The sequence below is a fragment of the Ciona intestinalis genome, chromosome 4, assembly GCF_000224145.3.
Source record: "Ciona intestinalis chromosome 4, KH, whole genome shotgun sequence".
NCBI classification, from domain to species: domain Eukaryota; kingdom Metazoa; phylum Chordata; class Ascidiacea; order Phlebobranchia; family Cionidae; genus Ciona; species Ciona intestinalis.
This window is the reverse complement of record NC_020169.2, coordinates 3,564,798-3,587,185: the sequence shown is the minus strand read 5'-3', so window position 1 is coordinate 3,587,185 and position 22,388 is coordinate 3,564,798. Positions and strand designations below refer to the sequence as shown.

The following is a 22,388-nucleotide window of genomic DNA, read 5'->3' as shown; positions in this document are numbered from 1 at the left end:
TTGAAATAAGCTGCGGCAAAACTTGGAATATTTTTCGGCTGCTCTCGTAAAATTTCCCGAGACAGGTTTTCCAACAACTGCTTGAAACCTGTTGGAACCTGTAACTTGACGGCTCCGTATCGTACAGACATTTCTTCGTAGTCAACACTGTTTTAGAAAGTTACTAGTAAACTACAAAGAATAACCAATACACGTTAGTATATATAACAGCAGGCATATACATTATTCATGGCGCACCAATACCAAACAGCGTTTGATATTGAAAATGAACAGAGCTTACAATATTAAATCGAGCCTGTACGGACACGTCCACTAAAAAATTCATTAAGATTTTTCATTTTCTATCCCCCTGAATCGTTAGCTTTCCTTTGGACATATGCGGTTTTCCCAGTCAATAATTATGTGGCCTGGCTGGTACATCGTTAAAAAGACACATGTTTGTAACTTTGTGCTTGCTTGAACGAATGAATTTCGCCTTACTGTTTTTAGAACCTCTCCATTACTATGGTACTGTTCGATTTCAATATTTTGGCCTTAGTTATCCAAAACCATTTGCCAAATGTAAACACTGTTCCTAACGACATACAAACTATTCCATTCTCCAGTTTTCAATTGCGCGGTTCCAAACGGTGTTGTCTTGCTACACACTTACAGGCTTCAAATTTCACGTTTTATCTTACGAAGCAACGTTTATTGTTTTTACAGAGCGTAGATTTAAACCTAGACAAAAAGCGGAGAGAAGCGACGCCTTTATATCTGGCCTGTAAATAATCCTGAAGCATAACCATATGTCGTGCCTGGACATGGTGTAAGACTGTAAGTTATTTATTTACCTAGCAACGATGCGTTACTAGCGAAGGAGTGTTTTTAAAAAAAGCACCATAAACACAAACATGCTGCATGTTTTTTAATGCCCAAAAACTATCGAAGAAGTTAGTTACACCATCTTAACCTTTTTAGCAGGTTTTCTAAGATTCAACAACATTATTTTATTTGCACGAGTATTGTTATTGCGTAACATCCAATCTAACCGTATTCTTATACAATGTTAGCTTATACTATATGGATCTCATACGTTTAATACACTACAAATATGACACCTTTAACAAAACAAATCAGCTCCATAGTAACATCGGTAAAATCCAAACTATTTCTTTACAGTTTACACTTACACGGCTCTTGTGCGCCTTCGGCGACGCTTCTTTCTCTTTTCTTTGGACGCTTGTGCATTGCTGTTGGCAGTTGTCGTTACCGTTTGAGTTGTGCGTTCCATGTTTTTTCTATTTTGCTGCTATCGTGTGTTTTACAGTAAAAATATGCTTCTGTCTTTCACCTTTACGTCTTTTTCCCTACCTAACTTTATTCCTAGCGAATATATTTTCCTAGATAAACATCCCTTGATCGGGAGGTGCGTCGTTCTGCTTCTATATATCACACTTTGATGATACAAATTAAAATTTTGTCCAAACACAAAATTGATTCAATGTGAATGTGTTTGTTACTATTAGTAACATTTGTTCCTTACTTTGACGTCATTATGCCATTCTGTGACGTGTTCTAATAAGAAAAAAATATTTGCATGTGATTAAATTTAACCAAATCAACATTTCTTCCTGTTCACAACAATTCGTATTGATTCGACCTAATATGGCTCTAAATCGCCCACGTATTGATACAGCTGCAGTTACCAAAACCAGCGTCGTACTTGGTCACCACAGAGTAAGTTTAAAACAGTATGTTCTACATATTGATCTGATCACATCGTAATTATCGCTTTTAGGAGCCAAAGACAACGACCTACAATGAAGTGTTTGAACTCGGTAGAGCGTTTAAATCGGCTCCGAAACCAAAAAGATATGAGCTTTCGTGTGTGGCTGAGGTTGCCTTAAAATTCTAGTAATATTATAGAACCTAACTTTAATTACAATTATTTTTAGATATTTCACAAAACGGAGAAACAATACCCTCGAAGTATTGCGCAAGCTTCGTTCGGAAAACAGTCGCCAAAAACCACATGTACTGTATATCAACACCGACTGAAAGCGCTCAAAACGATTATGGTATGTAATATGTTCACGTTGTACACTTCCCAATACGCTTTCCAAACCGGAATTAATATATATAAATATATATTACAGGGCATACACTCCATCAACTCGGTCCCGATAGGACCTCAGCCGTCCAACTACGAACGGGAAAACGTCACGGACACGTCACAAATGAAAACCGATTACGTGGACCGCCATCATATATTACGTCGATGGGTCGATATCCAAACTTCCAATATACCGACGCTACCAAGGATAAACCAACAGGTCCGTGTAATGCTGTACTTAAGTAGCCGGGTATTTTGGACTTGGGAGCACGAATTGCTGGTCCAGTTGTCTTCACAGAAAATATAACCTATAATATATAGAAAGTAGGTGGGGGGAAGATGGGACACCTTTTCGTGCTTTTTCTCGTTCATTTACTAATAAGCAAAGAACATTTAATGAGTTATAAAACCGCATCTCCAAGACTCCTATAGACCTTTTTAATTGTTTAAAACACGATTTGGATATTAGGTACTAAAGGTGTCCCATCTTTCCCCACCCTATTATATATGTTCCAACTTTCAGAGCGAACCTTGGTACCGAGGCCAAACAGAAGCAGCACACCAGTTCAAATGGCCGTCGAGGGACGCAGACGCAATATACCAAGTTCGTTTCAACAAGAACAAAAAATAAAGAGTTTGCTATTATTTTGACTTCTTATACGAACAAGTCTTTACCTTGTCATTAGGTCGGAGAATGTCGGTTTTAATGTAAGCTATACAACATGGATTAGCGCCGCTGTGTTATAAAGCGTACCGAAAAGTGCTTTCGTCATATCCCAATTAAGTACCATACTGTTTTGTGAAATTGCGACACATAGATCATATTTACGGTTCGCTTTACGTTAACTTTGTACAACGTTGGTATCGCGTTCATGAGGTGCAGCAAGCGTTCGAGTAGTCTGTGAAGCACACTTTTATCGAGTGCCGTCGGTTTTCAAACCAACTGGTTGCCACGACGACAGGCACTTTTACGGCTGCACTCACATGCCGGAAGCTTTGTACATTGGGCTTCGTTTGGCTTTAGTTTTGTACTGTACTGATTGATTGGCGTTTTAGAATACAACGCAGGTTCAAGTTAATGGAGCAGTCAAGGCAGCTTTATTTTCCAGCCGACCGTTTGCTGTTCTGTTATTCTACAGGTGGCGGATGGACTAGGTCATTATGACAATGCGAGTACACGTAATTAGCGTTTTAGGAATCCACATAAATTATACCTTACATTATTATCGTCAAGGGTAATAAGTGCTTGCATGGATATCAAGTACACAGGTCTTCAATTACGTGGTGTGTGATAGGACCTTCTATACTCGAATTACACGTGGATTAGAAGAATAAAGATGTTTTTCTAAGTGCGCGTATATCGCAAGATCGGTCATTTGCCTCACAGAACGAAAGATGGACATTGCAATCGCAAAAGAGTTCATATTTTATGAGGCACGTTCGAAAGATAGCTTTTTAGGAATGCTTGATGCGCAAGTAAGGTTGTTAAATTGTAAGAATATAGACGCGACTAGAAGTTTATTTATGCGAAATATTTTACTGTTGTTTTGTTGGTCTCGAGAGGTTGGAAAGAAAATCATTTGTATTGGTTTACTGCGATTTAAGCTACAACCGTCGGTGATTGACTTTTGAAAACCAAGAAACCTAATTACACGTAAACGAGGTGTTAATAAGCTTACTGTCGTTCCCTATTAGGGCAAATAATTAGCGTCTGTGAAAACACGTTTTATTTCCCCTTTTGTCGCAACCTTTCGCGCCGAGCTTAAGTCGAAGACAAACAGCTGATTTCTATTAGCGGCGGTGTTTGATTGTCAGCTTTTTATCCAACTAACGTATGTCATTACCTCGGATTAAGTGAAAAGGTGCGAAGCTAGTTAGTTGAGCGGTACCTACAGTGCTGATGAATGCGTTGCGGGAGGAGCTTACTACCCTTTTGCATTGTTTGTCGTCGGCACTTCACCTAGTTTCGCGTCGATTTTCCTTGCCTCCCGCCCCGGTCAGCGGCGTCCACTTCTACGGGTGTCCACTGTTTTCGTCGCAGAGCGGGTTGTATCACGTGACCCCGGTAAAAGCGCGCGTTCTCATTTGGGTCGGCGTCCGTGGGGAAAAAGGGCGAGGCTTTAAAGCACAATAAGAGCGCCTTCACTCGCGAATAAAGAAGAACGATTCGTAAAGCGCCTCCATTTAAATTAGAAGAGAGCTTATTGCGATGACAATTATTATAAACAGAAGCAAAGCTGCGTCCCAGGAATAGTCTATGGCAAATGTGAATAGTTTATAAAATTGAGTGTGTTCAGCATAACATTGTAGAAAAGAGAACATACATATAGTGTTTTCGTGTTTCTCTTCGCCAGACGTCGTAAATAATATATGCTTTTTCGTATAGCCATGAATAGAATGACTGCAGAATATTTTCGGCTTAATTTCGAGTCGTCATATTCTCTCTCTTTTTTAAATATAGACTGTAATTGTGGGTATACGATGTGATTCGCTTGCTTTCAAATTTGTCTAAAAATGAAGATATTTTGCTTTTAAAATATGCTTGTGACCTGCATATTGCGTGTATTTAACTGAGTGCTAAGGATAATTACAATTATTTATTTAATTTTGTTTGTAGGTTTTATTTATAGACCTGTTTATCGCCGAATAGTATACGTATTTAAAACACTGTTAATTTAAAACTGAAGAATGGGTCGCGTTTTGCTGGCAATTCTTTCCACGATCCTTTTACTGCATGGTAAGTAGAATGTATTGCAAACCGGTAATTCCTGAGATCACAGTCCGTGTGGCTGTTTTAATTCAATATCAAAGCAATATGCTTTATATCAAGTTGACAAGTCTGCGAGAGTTTTTAAATGAATACGAGTGATTTTGACAAGAGTGAAATAATGTATTGATCATCTGCGTAGCGCAGCAACTTCGCCCGTGCCAATTTCATGAATAATTCAACAACACGAAGTTGAAGCCTTCGATCACATTACGTCACAGCGAGGACCTCATAAACAAAATCCCTATTCGGCAAGCTCGCCGTTTTGAGACATTAATTCATCAATATGCAATATAGTTCAAATTATTCGACGGCACGAAACCTTTGTAGCGTAAATGAAAATAGCTTTTTGGTTTTAGGTTTGTAACATTTTTTTAGGAAATGTTTAATAGTTCATGATTAGCGCGAAACGCAATTATGTGCAACAAAAGCGCAAACCCGTCAATTCGTTATAATCATGATCGATAAATGAGGAAGTCGGAGACAGGTGTTTCGTGTGTTCACCGATTCTTTCCTCCCACCTGCCGATTGTTGTTTCAAGGCCGACCCACTTTCACGGCATCCTGCCGAGATTTTCAACGTGTTTTTCGTTCCCGTTGCTCTTGCTGCTGTCAATCGTTAAAAACGAAGTGCCCCGAACTCGTGGCTGCGCGTGTAATCCGATCAAGGCTTGCAGGCTAAGCCATACATTGTCTTATTGGGATGTAGCGCTCCCCTTTAAACCCATATACATCAAGCTGGGTGAGCTGATGGATTAGCGGACAAGATTGCATAAACCCTTTAAATCGATAGGACTTCGGAGTTAAATTCACAACTTTGATCCAAAGGCTTTATAACATTAAAACCTGACTTGTTGGGCAAAATTATCATTAAAACAAAAGTATTGCTGGAATGTGGTGTAGTATTCATAATTTTTAGACCATCAATCAAAAAAAATCTCGTTGTTTGTTAAAGTATAACATTCAAACTGCGATTTGAACTTTTAAACCGGGCTGAGGCAAATTTTCGCAGACTAATAGATTGGTAGTGGGAACTGGGACGGTTCAGGGCCGGGCATACGACGTTTTTAATGCTTTTACTGTCGTCTGCTAACTCCCATCGGGGCCCGTTGCTGTGTCTGAATAGCAGCACCCCTGCTGCTCGCTCAGCGGGCCACGAAATCTGGCTTTGCGTCGTTGGGAATTTTATTCCTCTGTTGACTAACCGTTACAGTTCCGGCAATTATTTCGTGACGCCGCCGTAATCAGCGTCCTCTAAGGTTGTAAATAACAGCGATTTTCTTTTCATACCAGCTGTCAATGGCCAGACCGAGGAACCGATTACAGATCCCATTAAAGCGGAATTGGGAGGCGTGGTTGTTATACCATGTAACTTGATACTCGCAGAGGTAAGCCGATTCAACCAATTTTGCTGAAGGATAATCGCTACAATTCGATATTTATTACTTTGTGCAATATTTCTCCCACGCTTATCAATTCATTGAAAACAGAACGAAACTCTATTTACTGTACTGTGGAAGCACAACGAAGATGATATTGCAACTGTGGGCGCGACAGGAGAGGTGTACCCACACGGTCAATACGGGTAAGCCAAATTAACCAGGCATTATTTATACTATTGCAAGCTCTAATCAGCACTATATGATATAGTCCATAAAATTCAAATGTTTTTTTTAGGGAACGGTCTGTAGTGGATGGAACTACGTATGAACTGACTTTGGAAGCACTTTTATTGGACGACTCTGGTACTTACGTCTGCAGTGGGTTTGGAAATAAAGGGTCGAAGAGTCAAACATACCAAGTCGACGTATTGTGTAAGTTGCGAAATATTGTATTTATTTATGTACTCTCAACACAAGTTATCATTAAAAAACATATTGTTTCACAAAAGCATGCAATGATGTTACCTATATTACTATATTGTGACTAGCAAAATAAAATACCTACAAACAAAGCTTTATTCGCCGACACATAAGTACATAAGCGGCAATAAACAGCCAAGCCGATACCAGCGTTCGTCGCTCTCTCAAGCACAGTATAATGATCAAATTACGTCATTTCTCGACCTGCGCCACTTAAAAGTGAAGGGTACTCGTTGCTCAACGGACTGTGATGTAAAATAACTGACGCCCACCCGACTTAGCGAAGTACCGGGAAGCGCATATAATGATCACAACTATATTTATGTTAGAAATTAAACCGAAACTGTTTGCTCTGTAGCGTCTCCACAAGTCAACACACGAGTGAATCCATACTTGGATGATGGACTCGGTTCAGGAACTGCAACTCTTGCTGTCTGTACTGCAACTGGTGCCAGTGAACCTTTTACTATGAACTGGTATGTTCCTTGACATTATAGAATTTGAATATATTTCTACAGCCGTTTGATTTGTAGGTTAACGGACATGGGCGACGTTGTAGTGCCGGATTCATTCCGAGCAGATACTGCAAACGAACAGTATTACTCATTGATTGACAGTACTTTGTATCTTGACATTCGTCCAAATGCCGAAAGAGACAATGGCAGAAAGTTTACTTGTTCCGTACAAGACGCATTCGGAAAGACGATTGAATCTGAAGCTGTTTTAGTCGTAACAGGTTGGATTTCTTTCATTCTTTGTTTGTCCTAATCTGTTGCGTATAAGGTGTAGAACGGTTTTGGCATGTGCGTACATCCTTGTAGCTTCGTAGTACAAATCCAAGCGGCGATTTGTAGTTGTGTTTTAGCATATTAGATGTTGTGTCACTCCATGTTGTACTTCAGACTAACACAACTTTTCTTTTCAATCTTCCAATCGACCCCACAGCGCCGACAACCACTGCCGAAACTACAACGATGCAAGGTAAGTTGTCTTCTCTTTCCTGTTCTTCATGTCGTAGTGTGTGTGGTGCGTAGTGTACAAGGATTTATTTGACTTAAATTAACGTAATGCTCCTACTGACCCATTAATATACACTGAATGAATTATTCATTCACTCCAACGTTTTTTTACTTCATTTTGTCGTTCACTCTAACAAAGTAACAGCAATACAATTCGAAAGAATTCACACACTTTTAAGTAGAAATAATCCCGCGAACGCGATTAGCACAACTTTTCTGTGTGATGGCCAATAAAAATGGCGCCGTCGGTGATTAGGGCGAGCAGTTTCGTAACACCACTCGCCAGCAAGCTTCGTCATTGAGACTAATATGCGTTTAACCCAATTACCCATGCACTTGAATTGTCCACCATCAATGGATCTTGAAATCCGAGACAAAAGACGCCCCTCAGTGTTATAATGTACGAATTAGGTCATCAGTCCAGCGTCGTAAAGCGTCTGGGAAAACTAATAGGGCGCTGTGGCTGATTAGGTTTTTCAAAAACAGCTGGCATAAACAATTCTCGCTTAAAATTAATCTGCGTTCCTTTGAGGAAGACACAAATCGATACGAAACATTGCCTCAACGATTTTAACAGCCTTTGGTTTACACTCAATACGCCGGGGATATCTCATCTTGATTGTCTCGGGGGGCATGTGTAACCTGGCATGTCATATTTAATTCATATCCAACATTTTCCTTCCCAGCATCTCCTGCCATTACATCATTCCCAACAAACGACGGCGATGAGATAATCATGCTGATGGGAGAACAACGAACGTTTGAATGTGCGGCTACCGGCGTACCCACACCTGCAGTCACTTGGTACAAAGGCGATAGCAAGGTATAAGCTATGCACTGTTCCGGTTTTCTATTTTACTTAAACGAAATCGACTTCGATTTTGGCAATAGTCATTTTGACCGATAAGCGGTCGATTGGATTCCCTTAAAATTAACGTTATTTCTTACGGCAATCAATTCTTTTAAAAGAAAATCCAGCCGAGGGTTCATCTCTCAATGTGGGGGTACCTAAATAATTCAACACGATAGTATCATGTGACATAGCACGGCTGCAACCCGCGAATGTTTTCTTTGTTAGGTTCCCTTTCTATCGGGTTCCTGGAAATGCAATCATGACCATTGATGCAACGTATGAAGATTCCGACTCTTACATTTGCAAAGCTGAAAATCAAGAAGGCCAGATTGAAAATATACTTCAACTTGTAGTACAAGGTAAGCAAGAGAATCATTTTATATTGAAAACCTTATCTATGGAGTGATGTGTTTGTGTTTTCTGCACTCTGGTTGCTGGGATACACACAACGAAAGTTAAAGACTCTCGAAACAAAGGTCTAGAACACTTGAACTTCTCATATGTCACATACTGTTTTATCGGAGATTTAAAACGCGTTAAAACTGACGTTTATTACCCTTGCCCTGGTTTGGATCACATAATAAAATATGAAGCATAACCGGAATATACAAACTACAGACGATATGGGCGCCGTCAATATATCAACATATATATTTTGATCTAATGCAGTACTAAAAGTACACATTGATATTACCCAATCAAAAATCTTTTTGTCGTGTTCCTGACATCAACATTTATTACAGGTCAGCCTGTTATTCCACCATCTGGAAAGATTGGTAACGAAACCGAAAAAATTGAAATTGTAAACGAGGAAGTGGTCACATTGACCTGCAAAGCAAGCGCCAACCCATACCCTGGTAAAAGAACTTGAATACTTTGTAAACCTTGTTTAATATTTAAGTGTTAATGTATGTTTCAAGACTGACTTCCAACATTGTTTATCACAGATATTGTATGGACTGTTGAAGGAGTAAACAAAAGTGATTTGTCCATAAACGAAGCGGTTGAAACCACAGATAGTTTGGTGTCATCTACGGTTAACATCAGCGCGAAACATTTTGAAAGCGACCCCAAAATTGTGACATGTTTTGCGGCAAACAAACTTGGCAAAGCAAGCAAAGACTTTGTTGTGTCGAAACGTAAGTAATAAGAAAGAGAAGTTTAACAATGTATTTACAATGTTGCATCTCGCTTTTTTAAGTTACACTTATTTAAGTTACATGGTACACCCATTAAACAAATTTTTCACCTTTTAGAAATACCTGCAGCTGCCAACACCGGCGTGATCGTGGGAGTCGTAATCGCTGTTCTGATATTAGTTGCTCTCCTTTTAACCGGCGCTTTCTTTATTTTGTCGCGGCGTTCCCAGAAGAGCGAAGTTACTGCCACGGAGTCTGCGGAGAACGGATGTTGTGGGTCTGGTTGTTTCACCAACCCATGCGCCCAGCCAGTCGAACCTGTTGTCGTTGGGTATGCATTTTTTTCTTACTTCAAAGTACGATCTTAACCTCGAATGTTATACATTAGAGAGGAAGAGGAAGACCAAGTAAAAGAAGTAAAGGAAGATGGTACTTCTGAAGAGAAACAGAAACTGACAGAAGCTGAAGAGAAGCCAGCTGCAAAGGAAGCAGAAAAAGAAGGTAAAACAAGGATCCTAAATAAAACAAAGCAGAAAATGAGTTTTATGCGAATTGTCATTGCATTTTTTATGAACTTTGTGAGTCTCTGTTGTCTATCCAGCATTTAGTTTATTGTGATTTTTAGGGGAAGAGAAAAAAACGGAAGAAGAAAAACCCGAAGAAAGTGAAGAGCCTAAGGAAAAGAAATCTGGTAAAAAGATGAAACTTTCGTTTGCACCACAATGCTGTAAAGGAAACAAGGAAGAATTAAAGGAAGAAGGAAGGTATAGGTTTAATAATTATTAATATTACTGTAAAATCTGATGATAATTGCAAAAAAAACCTTGTAATTGGTTATTTCTAGTTCCATAGGTCAAAATAAAGTATTTTTGTATCTGAACAAAAATAATCTAAACACACAAATGTTATGCTGGTGTTCAACCTTTGCATTGTTTAGTATTGAAGAAGAAGCTGCAGAAGAAGAGAACAAAGAGTCTAATGGGCATACACCGCAAACAGAGAACGAAACAGGAAAACAGCGCGAAACTGACCAAGACTCTGGAAAGGGTGATACACTGGAGAAGGCAGTAGAGGCACCAGCAAAAGAATAGAAAATAATCTGCACAAGAACAACTTCTTCAATTTCGTCGACGCGAACAGTTGTACTTGCTGCATTGGACACAGACATATATACAACTTGTACTAATAATTGTTTGATTTGTTACACTCTACGAAGCGGGTTTGGATCGCACGTTGTTTTAATTCATTACTGTATTAGGAACGGAAGCAGCTTGTGTTTAAAGTCTTACGTAGTAAGCGAATCCCCGCAATTTAGTTCAACCTATTTTGTACATATAGCCCTATACGTTTTGCTTTAATTACCCAAAATCATTTGAGAACATGGAATGCCAGTTATGCTGTAAAATGTGCGCTAAAAATCTGTGTTGCTACTGCTTAGAATTTAAGTTTCTATAAAACACTCTGTTCTATATATATCAAACGCTTTTTCTGGTTACATTGTACACGATGCATCGCTTGCAAGGAAAAACGCTGTTTATGAAAATTAAACAAATATCGACCACTTGAACACCCTGTATCTTTAATCATGTGTCACATTTATAGTCAGGAGGTGGGTCTATACAATAATGAAACAAAGAAAAAAATATTGGGAGCTGACTGCGTTCGCTATGCGGTTGTAAAAGTCATAGTAAACAGACGTAACGTAACCTGGCTATTTTGTTTTAAATATTGCCAATGACTGCCCACATTACGTATTTAACCAAAGTTGTTCAACTTAGTTATGTTACACAAACCCTTCAGACAGTTTGTGATGGTTCGCATGTAACTTGGTCCGTTGCCAACGTCTTTTTCTACGATTAAATTATTTTGGGGGAGCATTACAAAATCGGTGTTTAAGTACAGGTATTCTAGATTCAACAATTAAACAGGTAACGCAATACATTTAATCTTAACCAGTTATAAAAAGCCGTGTTTCTAGTGCGAAATACAAAGAATAGCCCAACACCAAACCCAAACTAAACTACCGCTCCCCATATAAATTCGACTGTCCGAATGTATGTGAAAATAAGTGAACTAAAATTTGCACACCACGCATCCATCTTTTTCGGGAACTGGTAATCGCACTTCAGGTTAGATGTGATTGTGATCGTATTTTAACATGTATTTGCGTTATTTTAGTGTGTTTGTCAGTAAAATTAACATACGAATATATCTTACACTTTATATACACATGCTGAACGGTAAGTCTGCCTGAATTACTACGTTACACTTCGATAAGTAAAGTAATTAGAAGATAAAATTAACTTTTGCGTTTTGAACTCAAATGTAATCTGAATTCGGTTTTCAGATAAAGATGCAGATCTTTGTCAAGACCCTAACGGGTAAAACCATTACCTTGGAGGTGGAAGCCTCTGATATGATCGACAATGTAAAGCAAAAGATCCAAGATAAAGAAGGTAAAGTTACCAAACTTTTAACAATTAATTTGATTGATTCGCTGCTAATTGTTTGTTAGTCAGTATTGTGTAATGAATGTTTGATCACGCAACAATATTTGTTTAAATTCAGCAATAATTTAACGTCATATTCACAAGTCCAAATACCAATGGCAAACAGCCAGTCTGCGGAGTATGGCACGTGCACAAGCAATTTTTTTTACAAACTTTTGGTTACACACATGTCAATTAATTAAACAATGAAAAAATGTGTATTAAATTAGGTAAGATTTCCTAACGCCGCTTGGTACATGCTTTGGATACCTATATTTAACGATAGCACGAGTGCAAACGAAAAATAACCAGCTTGCATGCGCGAAATCTCGTCAGGAACTGCCACATTCAGCAGGCTAGGCAATCCGGATTGTAAAGTTAAAGATTTGTTACAAAGCCGGGTGTTATAACAGGAATGTCCTGTTTACTTCGCAGGTATTCCACCTGATCAGCAACGTTTGATTTTTGCTGGTAAGCAGTTGGAGGATGGAAGAACACTTAGCGATTACAATATTCAAAAAGGTAGTTTTAGTTTTAGTATTCATAAAGTATCCTGATATTTTAGTTATTTCCATTTTAAAATGATGAGATTTTTATGCTGTATGATCATTCATGATTCAAACAGCCCTTTTGCTCTCTGATTTAAAATGGTTATAATTTTGAGTTATTAACATATAACATACGTTATCAGTAATCACAGTAAAATTCCGACTAGCTATTTCAAAAAAAGGTATAATGATTCCGGACCAGTGCCCACTATTAAACTAATTAATATAATCTTCAAGATTTATGGCTTATTAGTAATTACGCTACAAGATTTCTGTTATAAATAGCCCTGTGTACTGTAGTTAATAGATATCCCTTTATATTGTTTACATTAACAGAATCCACCCTTCATTTGGTTCTTCGACTTCGTGGAGGAGTCATTGAACCAAGTTTAAGAATTCTTGCTCAGAAATACAACTGTGACAAGATGATTTGTCGCAAGTATGTAGTGTTTCCACAACGCAGTGAATGATAAGCAAATATTTGTAATTTTCCCTAAAAAGTTTTGTCATTTTTATATTTATTACTTTGAGAACTTAACAATAGTAGGTATTGTCTAATTGTTTTTATCTTTGTAAGGTAGGGCAACAACAGTCATTATAATAAGTGTTTCCTTTTTACACCTCGTGTTGCTTACAAATTACTGCATAGGCAGCTTGCTGGTTTTGTTTTCTCTATGGCTGACAATGTGAAAAACCTATTAGTGGCTATTGGGTCGGCAAATCATGAGTTAAATTGGACAATTTGTCTTGTCTGAGAACACACACATTTTTGGTAGCAGCAATGAGCTTTGAACCTGCTACCTTCCAGAGTTAAATTTTATATGTTTAAGGTGCTACGCTCGTTTACACTCAAGAGCAACCAACTGTCGCAAGAAGAAATGTGGACACACCAACCATTTGCGACCAAAGAAGAAGCTGAAGTAAATGGAGTTTCCTTTTAGTATTCGCGTCAATACAAATGGGATTGCGATAATATTTCCTAGTTCAACAGTGGTGATTTTTGGCAAAGCCGCTAAGTAGTGATTGTTGGTACTAATGTACCACACGGTTTCTTTAGTTTTAGTACTGTGAAGTACTGTGAAGAGTCGTTTTGTTGCCATGCTGGTAAACTTATGTTCAGGGTTTAGTTCAGTTAAATAAACTGGTTTAAAAATGAGTTCCGGTTAAGACATTGTAGGAATGAGTTGGACTATCCTATTGATTTTGGTTAAAGCGAACTGAGATATTGGTTAAACCGAAAAGTAAAAACTTCTCCAAAAGAAATACACCAAATTGAAGCTCTAACCTTAAACAACAAGGAATGAATCCTCAAAAGTCCCACGTATTGACATCTAAAACTGAAACGAGTTGGTTATTTATGGTGTATACGGTAAACAAAAACTGAGCTACTGCTTCAGTGAATTCTAATAGGAGACAGTTAGGAAGTACGGAAGCATGTTCTGAGTCATGGAAGGGAAAACCGGTTGACGGAAGGCTTGAGAAAATTTGCTTAAAGGCTGTTTATGTTAAAACCTGCACAAAGACGCAGTCTTTCATGGATTGCAGACGTTTAAAATGTATTCAAGATTTTCGTTTTTCATAGGCCTGTTAATGGTATGCGAAAGTTTTCTCCTGGTCCGTGCAAGAGGTAAGCAAAAGTTGAAATACAAATCATCGGCGTTGAGTTAATCAATTGTTTTTTAAAGGTAACCCTACCTACGCAGTAACTTTTAATAAGGAAAAGTTAAAATCTCAAGCGTTTCTACCGGTTATAAACGGAGTTGATTGTGACAGAATTAAAGGTAAACATAAGTTTTAACTAGTACTTTGATCAAAGAGATTAAGCCAGTATGTTTGTCTTAACTTTGGTTATACTCTCTTTGTCTTAATATTCAGTATCAAATAAACAAAGTCTTTGTTTAGACCGGACATATTGTTGGGTAAATTGTGAGCAAGATCAGGTTGGTTACTCTGACCACTGTTGTCGTTGCGTCTGTCGTAGAGGATTCGCACTTGGAACAGATAGACGGAGCTGTATTAGAGGTTAGAAAAATTGTAATGTGTGCTATACATTGTAGATTACTGTATTAACAAACCATTTTCAGTTTCATGGACACCATGGGAGTCGTGGACGCCATGTTTGAGCACAGAATGGGGAGGACTTGAAACACGAAGCAGACGATGTCGTACAAAACATGCAACAGATGCGACAGGAAGATGCGTAGGCGCTGGAAGTCAATCAAGAACATGCAGCAACATAACTAAACGTGAGTCAGTGTCCAAACTAATGCAGACCAAAGAACATAGATGCAGGCGATTCCCATCTTAGCCAACCCAACTAAATTTTGTGTTTAGCATTTTTCATTCGAAAAAATATAAGGAGCTTGACAGAAGAAGAAACGTTCGATATTTTGCAAGCAATGGCTCAATTTAAGCAAGACAACTCCACGAATGGATATACAGTAATTACTGAAGTCAAACTAACTTAATTTAGTATAAATCAATTGGTCATATGCTTTACAGAACATAGTATCTTGGCACGGCTGGCCATACCGCTGTCCCTGGAACAAAAAGTTTATTGGACACAAGGATGGCCATTGTAGTTGGCACAGTGACTTGAGATTTTGTGCATGGCACCGATTAATTATGGTTCAGTTAGAAATGGGTAAGACTACACCGCGTCTAAATTCGTCGTACCGTAATATTCTATATAGCCTTTGTTATATATTTGCTCTGTTTTTTTTTTCAGGGTTAAGTAAATACCTCCGGAACAAGACGTTGGGAATTCCATATTGGGATTGGACGGAAAGTGATTGGGATGATATTCCGTTTTATTTCCGCAACATAACCATCCATGATCCTTATATCAACCAAACCTACCCCAACCCGTTCAATCCTTCTGTTATGCCAGGGCACAAACCAATTAACGGGATCCCATATCCTGTGTAAGTCACTATAAATACCTTGCTTGGTAAACCGCCAACTCTCGCCCGATAAACCAGATCACACCCGGTGTTCCTCGCCAAGATATTTCTTACTAGAAAGCAAGTGATCCTCTTTTCTATTAAGGCTTCTTGTATTAATGATCAGCATTTACTGAATATTTTCATAGACACGCTCAGAGAAGTATGTCAATATCAGGCTTATTGGCTTCCAACTACATGCTGAGGGGTACAATTCGGTCTTTGCTGGCGAACAATTACCAGTTTTTCGACGACCAATTTGAACAGAATCCTCATAACCAGGTAAATGAACGATGATTTATCATTGTTTATCCCAAATCCCGATAGTAGGGTGGGGTAAGAAAAATTATCAACGGTCTGTGGGAGTCGTAAGGATACGGTTTTATAATTCTTTGAATGTTCCTAATCGTAATTTCTATCTGGTATATACTTTAGTTAATCGTAATTTCCTTAGTGTTTATACTTTATTTAGTTAATAATGCTAGTCTTTCTGTATTTAAAAAAGATACATCGTTGTTTTTGCAATGATTCGAACAATGAAGTTATTCTTCCCAACAATACAAGACCTATATGCGATTATGGAATGCCCATCGCAACATACGCAGGCTGGGACCCTGCCTTTCTACTACACCACAGTCAAGTCGAACGAATTTATGCCCTGTATCGACTTTTACGGGAAAGGCTAGGAATTCAAGATTGGACACAAGAAAGAATGATTCATGGATACGAAATTCTGGTAACATATGTTTTTTAATCTGTGTTTTTATATTTATATAAACTTAAATTAGAATGTTTAATGGCTACAAAATGGTAATGTCATATAGTAGAGTGGGGAAAGTGGGACACCCTTTTTATTTTATTTTCTCGTCCCATTTAGTAGTACACAAATAGCGTTCAAAGAATTATAAACCCTTATGCTCCCGACTTTATACCGTTGCTAATTGTTTTAAACACGATCAAGATATATGGTTATTATGTGCTACTGTTCTCCTATATACCCTACTATCATTTTTTAACAGTATTCAACCAACATGAATCATAAGTCCATGTATGTACATTTACTTTTACTTCTATAGGCCAAACAGTTTAATTCTACCAAAGAACATCTTGAAAAACTGAGAAAAGGCATTTATTTCAAGTTTAATATGCCCCTCTCGCCATTTTGTAACGCCACAATGAACCCAAACCACGTGACCGGTAGAAATGGCACCTGGACGACCGCTGGCAGTTACCACTACGAACAGCTCTTTGGATATCGTTACGATAACTTTAATCTGGACAGAAAACCTTGGCAAGTTCTACTTGCAGACATGAAGTTGAAATTAAAGCGTCCGAATTGGGACGAAGACTCGGCTCCGTTCGTTTCTCTTTTAAAACCGAGCTTGGGCGTAATAATGAAATCCACAAGTTATCCTTTAATCTCTTTAAACAAATGCACCGGTAAATATACGCATTTTCTGCCCTTAAAAAAATAATAAAAGTAATTCGTTTAATGTTAAAAACATTAATAGTAGGTTGGGGAAGATGGGACGTTTTTAGTACGTAATATCCAAGTATCCTGATGGTGTTTTAAACAATTAACAACGGCCTATGGGAGCCGAGAGCATACAGTTTAATAATTCTTTAAATGTTTATTGTTTACAACCAAATTGGACGAGAATATGGAATGAAAGGGTGTCCCATCTTCCCCCACACTATTATATATATTTACTAACTTGTATAAAACATTTGAATATTTAGCGCTATGTATGTACACATTTAAAACGGAACATTTACGTCATTCAGTTTAAAACAAAAACAGAAATAAAGCGGTATATATATATAGAGAGAGAGTTTATGTTAGCCTACGCACCGTTTTTACGGTTACATAGTTTTGTGGGAATTCTGGCTTGGAAGTTCTTACAGCAGACAACAGCCCAGCACCAATACCTCGACCTGCAAGCGCAACCTTATAGAATCAAACGTTATAACTGTTACCCTACTTTGAACAACGCACAGTATGGAATATTAACGAATTCACACACGTTACGACAGCATAACTTTCCACTTCCGTTTATGATTGCAGTTCGAACAAGACGTATATGATTGCAGTTGCTTCTTATACGGCTGCTTCGTCCGGCCCCGTAGCACAGTTGGTTAGCGCGCCTCCCGTCAACCCATAAGTAATGGGTTCAAGGCTCGTCGTTGCTACGATTGTGTGCATATATGTATTTTCCGGCCACGCGAAGATAAAGTAGGTACGTTCACATTCATACGCGCTAAACCAAGGCTGGGCCAACGTGGGTCCTGCCACGACGTAATAATCTTCGTAAACGCTGTGCTGCAGCTGACGGTCATCTATAGCCCCAGCCAGGCGCATACCGAAACCGAAGAATGTAGCACTAACACAGACAAACAATAAACCCGACGGTTTTATTTGGAATGATCTCTTCACATTTGTAACAGTGTATAAACCCATTTTTTTCTACGCAATTTTGTGTCTGCTGTTTTCACGGTATAAATATTATTTCTTTTCCAAAAATTTTTTTACAAGTTCAATATTTTCTCAGCGGCTAGGGAAGGGAGATAGACAGATTACATCACATTTACACGAATTTAAAACCTATGGGCAAAAACTTAATTTACAGTCACAGATAAGACGTCGGTCCGTTGCCTATCTGTTTTACAGTTAAATCCGTATGCGAGTCAAGTAAATAAACAAGTCACATGATTGTAAAGTAACACGAATTTTGAGAGTATAGATCCCACGCCACTCATACCCGCGTAACAAAGTATTGTATAACGCCATAGAGAATTATTTAGTGTTCCTCTAGTAACCTCAACAGTTTAGTCGGCTCAAACAAACACCAAGGTGATACTGGTTATTCACCAAGGTGATTCTAGGATCACCTTGGTTATTCACCAAGGTGATTCTAGGATCACCTTGGTTATTCACCAAGGTGAAGGTATCGAAAATGGCCGCTATAATATCTGTATTCCAGGATCACCTTGGTGAATAACTAAATAAGTATTTTACAAGAAGTCACTACACTATTGTCTCCTATATACTGTGCACACCAATACATAATATGCTGCATATTTGTAGAAACTCTTAGCATAATTTGACCATTTTGACGGCGAATTGAAAAGTTCAACGCAGTGATTTACTTAGGCAAGCTTCGGTGAATCGGCTGATGTGTCGCTGCTGAGCAACACAGACTAAGGTGAATAGGTGATCCCAGAATACAGATATTACTTTCTACTGGTGCCACTAACCTGAAATTTGGACACTGTACTAACTAGACCCCAGCGGTACCGATTATAAAATACAAAATTTTAAAATTCGAAAAAATGAAATCTGTTAATACTGGCGGAAGGATTACACACGAAATCTGTTAATACTGGCGGAAGTGTTCCAAGAACTTTATATACAAAGTATAAGCTGCTGCCACTAAGCTGTTGAAAAGTTTTACAGTATAGCCAATGGTAAACGATCTAAAAGGGAATATTGCAGAGCGTTTGTTATAATGTCATCAAGTATCTTGTTATTTGTTGTTTCTGTTTGTATATTCAAATCTGTTCTGTTGCTTGTCATTGCTAAAGGTTAGTAAATATAAAAGTGCGGTATGTATGCTTTTTTATATAATATTTCTAAATACCCGACTGTTTGTTATAGAACATAAGCCGAATTACGCAGTCACTTTTGACAAAGAAAAGTTAAAATCTAATGCGTTTCTACCCGTTATAAACGGGGTGGATTGCGACATGAGCACAGGTAAGACAAAAAAATTGCATACTTGTTTCTTAATAATTTGACTAAAATTTTAACCTATAAATTAATGCGTTGTGGTTTGGTAATCAGTGTTCACTATTGGGTTCAAGGCGTGACAGGGTATAGGGTGGTTTTGTATTACAACACTGAATAGTCAATCTGTGTTTAGACCGGACATATTGTTGGGTAAATTGTGAGCAAGATCAGGTTGGTTACTCTGACCACTGTTGTCGTTGCGTCTGTCGTAGAGGATTCGCACTTGGAACAGATAGACGGAGCTGTATTAGAGGTTAGAAAATCTGTAATGTGTGCTATACATTGTAGATTGCTGTATTAACAAACCATTTTCAGTTTCATGGACACCATGGGAGTCGTGGACGCCATGTTTGAGCACAGAATGGGGAGGACTTGAAACACGAAGCAGACGATGTCGTACAAAACATGCAACAGATGCGACAGGAAGATGTGTGGGCGCTGGAAGTCAATCAAGAACATGCAGCAGAATAACTAAAAGTAAGACAAATAAAATAAGAAGTCACACCTAGAAAATTACTGGTTATTAATTATGTCCAGCATTTATCATTCGAAAAAATATAAGGAGCTTGACAGAAGAAGAAACGTTTGATATTTTGCAAGCATTGGCTCGTTTTAAGCAAGACAACTCCACGAATGGATATACAGTAATTATTGAAGTCAAACTAACTTAATTAAGCATAAATCAATCGGTCATTTGCTTTATGTTTATAGAACATAATATCTTGGCACGGCTGGCCATACCGCTGCCCCTGGAACAAAAAGTTTCCTGGACATAAGGATGGACATTGCAGTTGGCACACTGACTTGAGATTTTGTGCATGGCACCGATTAATTACACTCCAGCTGGAAATGGGCAAGATTACATTTTTTTAATCTTATGTTTACATTCGTTGTTGGCATTTGTTAACATTCTGTTTCAACTTCAGGGTTAAATAAATACCTTCGGAACAAGACGCTGGGAATTCCATATTGGGATTGGACGGAAAGTGATTGGGATGATATTCCGTTTTATTTTCGCAACATAACCATCCATGATCCTTATATCAACCAAACCTACCCCAACCCGTTCAATCCTTCTGTTATGCCAGGACACAAACCAATTAACGGAATCCCATATCCTGTGTACTGGTGTATTGGTATCCGAATTGTTAATAAATATTGAATTTCCTAATTCGTTTACAGACACGCTCAAAGAGGTATGTCAATATCAGGCTTATTGGCTTCCAACTACATGCTGAGGGGTACAATCCGGTCTTTGCTGGCGAACAATTACCAGTTTTTCGATTTACAATTGGAACAAAATCCTCATAACCAGGTAGTAATAAAGGGTATATGCCTATTCACATAATGCAACTTAAAAATTAAAACAAAAACGATTTATTGGCACAGATACATGTTTGCTTTTGTAACGAAACGCAAATCGTCAATGCGACATCCAAAAAGAAACGCTGCCATTATGGAATGCCTACAACTCCATACGCAGCGTGGGACCCTGCCTTTCTACTACACCACAGCCAAATGGATCGACTTTATGCCCTGTATCGACTTTTACGGGAAAAACTAGGAATTCAAGATTGGACACAAGAAAGAATGTTTCATGGATACAAAATGGTAACAAACAGCGTCTGTTTTATGAACATGTTCTATTATATAAACCTAAATTTAATAAAAAAAACTCGTGTGAAAAAACATTTACTACAAATTATGTTTTTTTTACGTAGGCGACACAAGTCAGTTCTACCAAAGAAAGTGTTGAAAATCTGCGAAAAGACGTTTATTTTAAGTTTAATATGCCTCTCTCGCCATTTTGCAATGTCACAATGAACCCAAACCACGTGACCGGTAGAAAGGGCACCTGGACAACCGCTGGCAGTTACCACTTCGAACAGCTCTTTGGGTATCGTTACGATAACTTTAATCTGGACAGAAAACCTTGGCAAGTTCTACTTGCAGACATGAAGTTGAAATTTAAGCGTCCGAATTGGGATGAAGACTCGGCTCCGTTCGTTTCTCTTTTAAAACCAAGCTTGGGTTTAATAACGAATTACACAAGTTATCCTGTGAGCGGCACCAAGGTATGCGTCGGGAAAAACGAACAATTTTTGCCCCAAGGGCAGTTTTAACTAAACTTTAGTTTGCTGCACCAAGAAGGCCTATGAACTAACTTGTATGTATTTTAAACATATGGATTCACCCCTCCAAAACCAGAATGAAAGTTACACAGAATTTTATGTTTTTCGCTCAGTCTTCTAATTTTGACCATTTTGTGTTTTTAATCTTACCGTTGTTCACTTGATACGTTTTATGGGTATCAACATTTGTTATTTTCTTGTACTAAAGAAACGGATATTAAACACAGTTCGAAGCGGTAAAAGATTGTTAAACATTAAAATACATATATGATTTTTTTGTTTTTTTCGGTGCTGACTTGTTCTACTTATGTATTAGAGGCCGAGTTTTTTACATATGCAGCAGGATGGCAGAAAGACTTGACACCTTTGGCACATAATATCAAAAGATCCGGTTTTATAAAGAATAATAAGGTGTCCCATCTTCCGAGAGTTTATCTGGGTTTTTTCTGGTTGTAGTATTTTTAGGTTGAGTTTAGGTTATATACATACACATCATTTTTTTAAGACATATAGTTTTGTTGTTTTAGCCGAAATACATAAGCTGCTAATTCGTTTTCTGTTCAGCCATATTATCCCAGTATAAAACAAAACAGACACAGGCGATATAAATACTTGAATCGGCCAGAACGTCACGCGCGCGCAGGATATAAACGGTGCAACGGATGAAGTGCTTTAACGGAAGGCGTTCGTTGGTCTAAGTTCTAATCAGAATCTAGTAGATGCAAGAAAGGAAAATCAGCATTGTGTAGAATGTAG

General features: G+C 38.2%; 5 protein-coding genes across 7 annotated transcripts; all 5 read left to right on the top strand.

The window, feature by feature from the left end:
* Positions 1-1,589: 1,589 nt before the first annotated feature.
* LOC100183850 lies at positions 1,590-2,740 on the top strand. Its single transcript, XM_002130603.3, has 5 exons — positions 1,590-1,719; positions 1,781-1,879; positions 1,938-2,060; positions 2,139-2,315; positions 2,619-2,740. The coding sequence occupies exons 1-5, from the start codon at positions 1,648-1,650 to the stop codon at positions 2,724-2,726; spliced, it is 579 nt and encodes a 192-aa protein (XP_002130639.1). The 5' UTR covers positions 1,590-1,647; the 3' UTR covers positions 2,727-2,740.
* Positions 2,741-4,720: 1,980 nt separating this feature from the next.
* On the top strand, positions 4,721-11,301 carry ncam (neural cell adhesion molecule homologue). The gene is given in 16 exon segments (NM_001032785.1): positions 4,721-4,832; positions 6,155-6,249; positions 6,352-6,446; positions 6,539-6,675; positions 7,082-7,199; positions 7,257-7,459; positions 7,669-7,704; positions 8,429-8,565; positions 8,821-8,839; positions 8,841-8,954; positions 9,339-9,452; positions 9,543-9,734; positions 9,852-10,065; positions 10,129-10,235; positions 10,360-10,498; positions 10,672-11,301. Coding segments are annotated over 16 exon segments (1,923 nt in total). The 5' UTR covers positions 4,721-4,783; the 3' UTR covers positions 10,826-11,301.
* Positions 11,302-11,774: 473 nt separating this feature from the next.
* Positions 11,775-13,757, top strand: LOC100185384 (ubiquitin-60S ribosomal protein L40). 2 transcript variants are annotated; one of them, XM_002130144.5, is made up of 5 exons: positions 11,775-11,863; positions 12,082-12,190; positions 12,659-12,745; positions 13,108-13,210; positions 13,602-13,757. In XM_002130144.5, the coding sequence occupies exons 2-5, from the start codon at positions 12,088-12,090 to the stop codon at positions 13,693-13,695; spliced, it is 387 nt and encodes a 128-aa protein (XP_002130180.1). In that variant the 5' UTR covers positions 11,775-11,863; positions 12,082-12,087; the 3' UTR covers positions 13,696-13,757. The 2 variants fall into 2 exon arrangements, with proteins under 2 accessions (XP_002130180.1, XP_026690155.1); XM_026834354.1 differs by lacking the exon at positions 11,775-11,863 and adding an exon at positions 11,953-11,974.
* A 276-nt stretch (positions 13,758-14,033) lies between these two features.
* On the top strand, positions 14,034-17,535 carry LOC100175194 (hemocyanin A-type, units Ode to Odg-like). Its single transcript, XM_002130461.5, has 10 exons — positions 14,034-14,398; positions 14,457-14,552; positions 14,674-14,793; positions 14,856-15,017; positions 15,106-15,212; positions 15,274-15,415; positions 15,500-15,695; positions 15,863-15,995; positions 16,219-16,449; positions 16,790-17,535. Exons 1-10 carry the CDS (start codon positions 14,326-14,328, stop codon positions 17,186-17,188), a joined length of 1,659 nt encoding a protein of 552 aa, XP_002130497.1. The 5' UTR covers positions 14,034-14,325; the 3' UTR covers positions 17,189-17,535.
* Positions 17,536-18,742: 1,207 nt separating this feature from the next.
* LOC108949420 (hemocyanin A-type, units Ode to Odg-like) lies at positions 18,743-21,822 on the top strand. Of its 2 annotated transcripts, XM_026834353.1 has the most exons (11): positions 18,743-19,295; positions 19,369-19,467; positions 19,634-19,753; positions 19,816-19,977; positions 20,038-20,144; positions 20,212-20,353; positions 20,427-20,622; positions 20,683-20,815; positions 20,890-21,111; positions 21,222-21,397; positions 21,454-21,601. In XM_026834353.1, exons 1-11 carry the CDS (start codon positions 19,220-19,222, stop codon positions 21,470-21,472), a joined length of 1,452 nt encoding a protein of 483 aa, XP_026690154.1. In that variant the 5' UTR covers positions 18,743-19,219; the 3' UTR covers positions 21,473-21,601. The 2 variants fall into 2 exon arrangements, with proteins under 2 accessions (XP_026690154.1, XP_026690153.1); XM_026834352.1 differs by having other exon boundaries at positions 21,222-21,822.
* Positions 21,823-22,388: the final 566 nt, after the last annotated feature.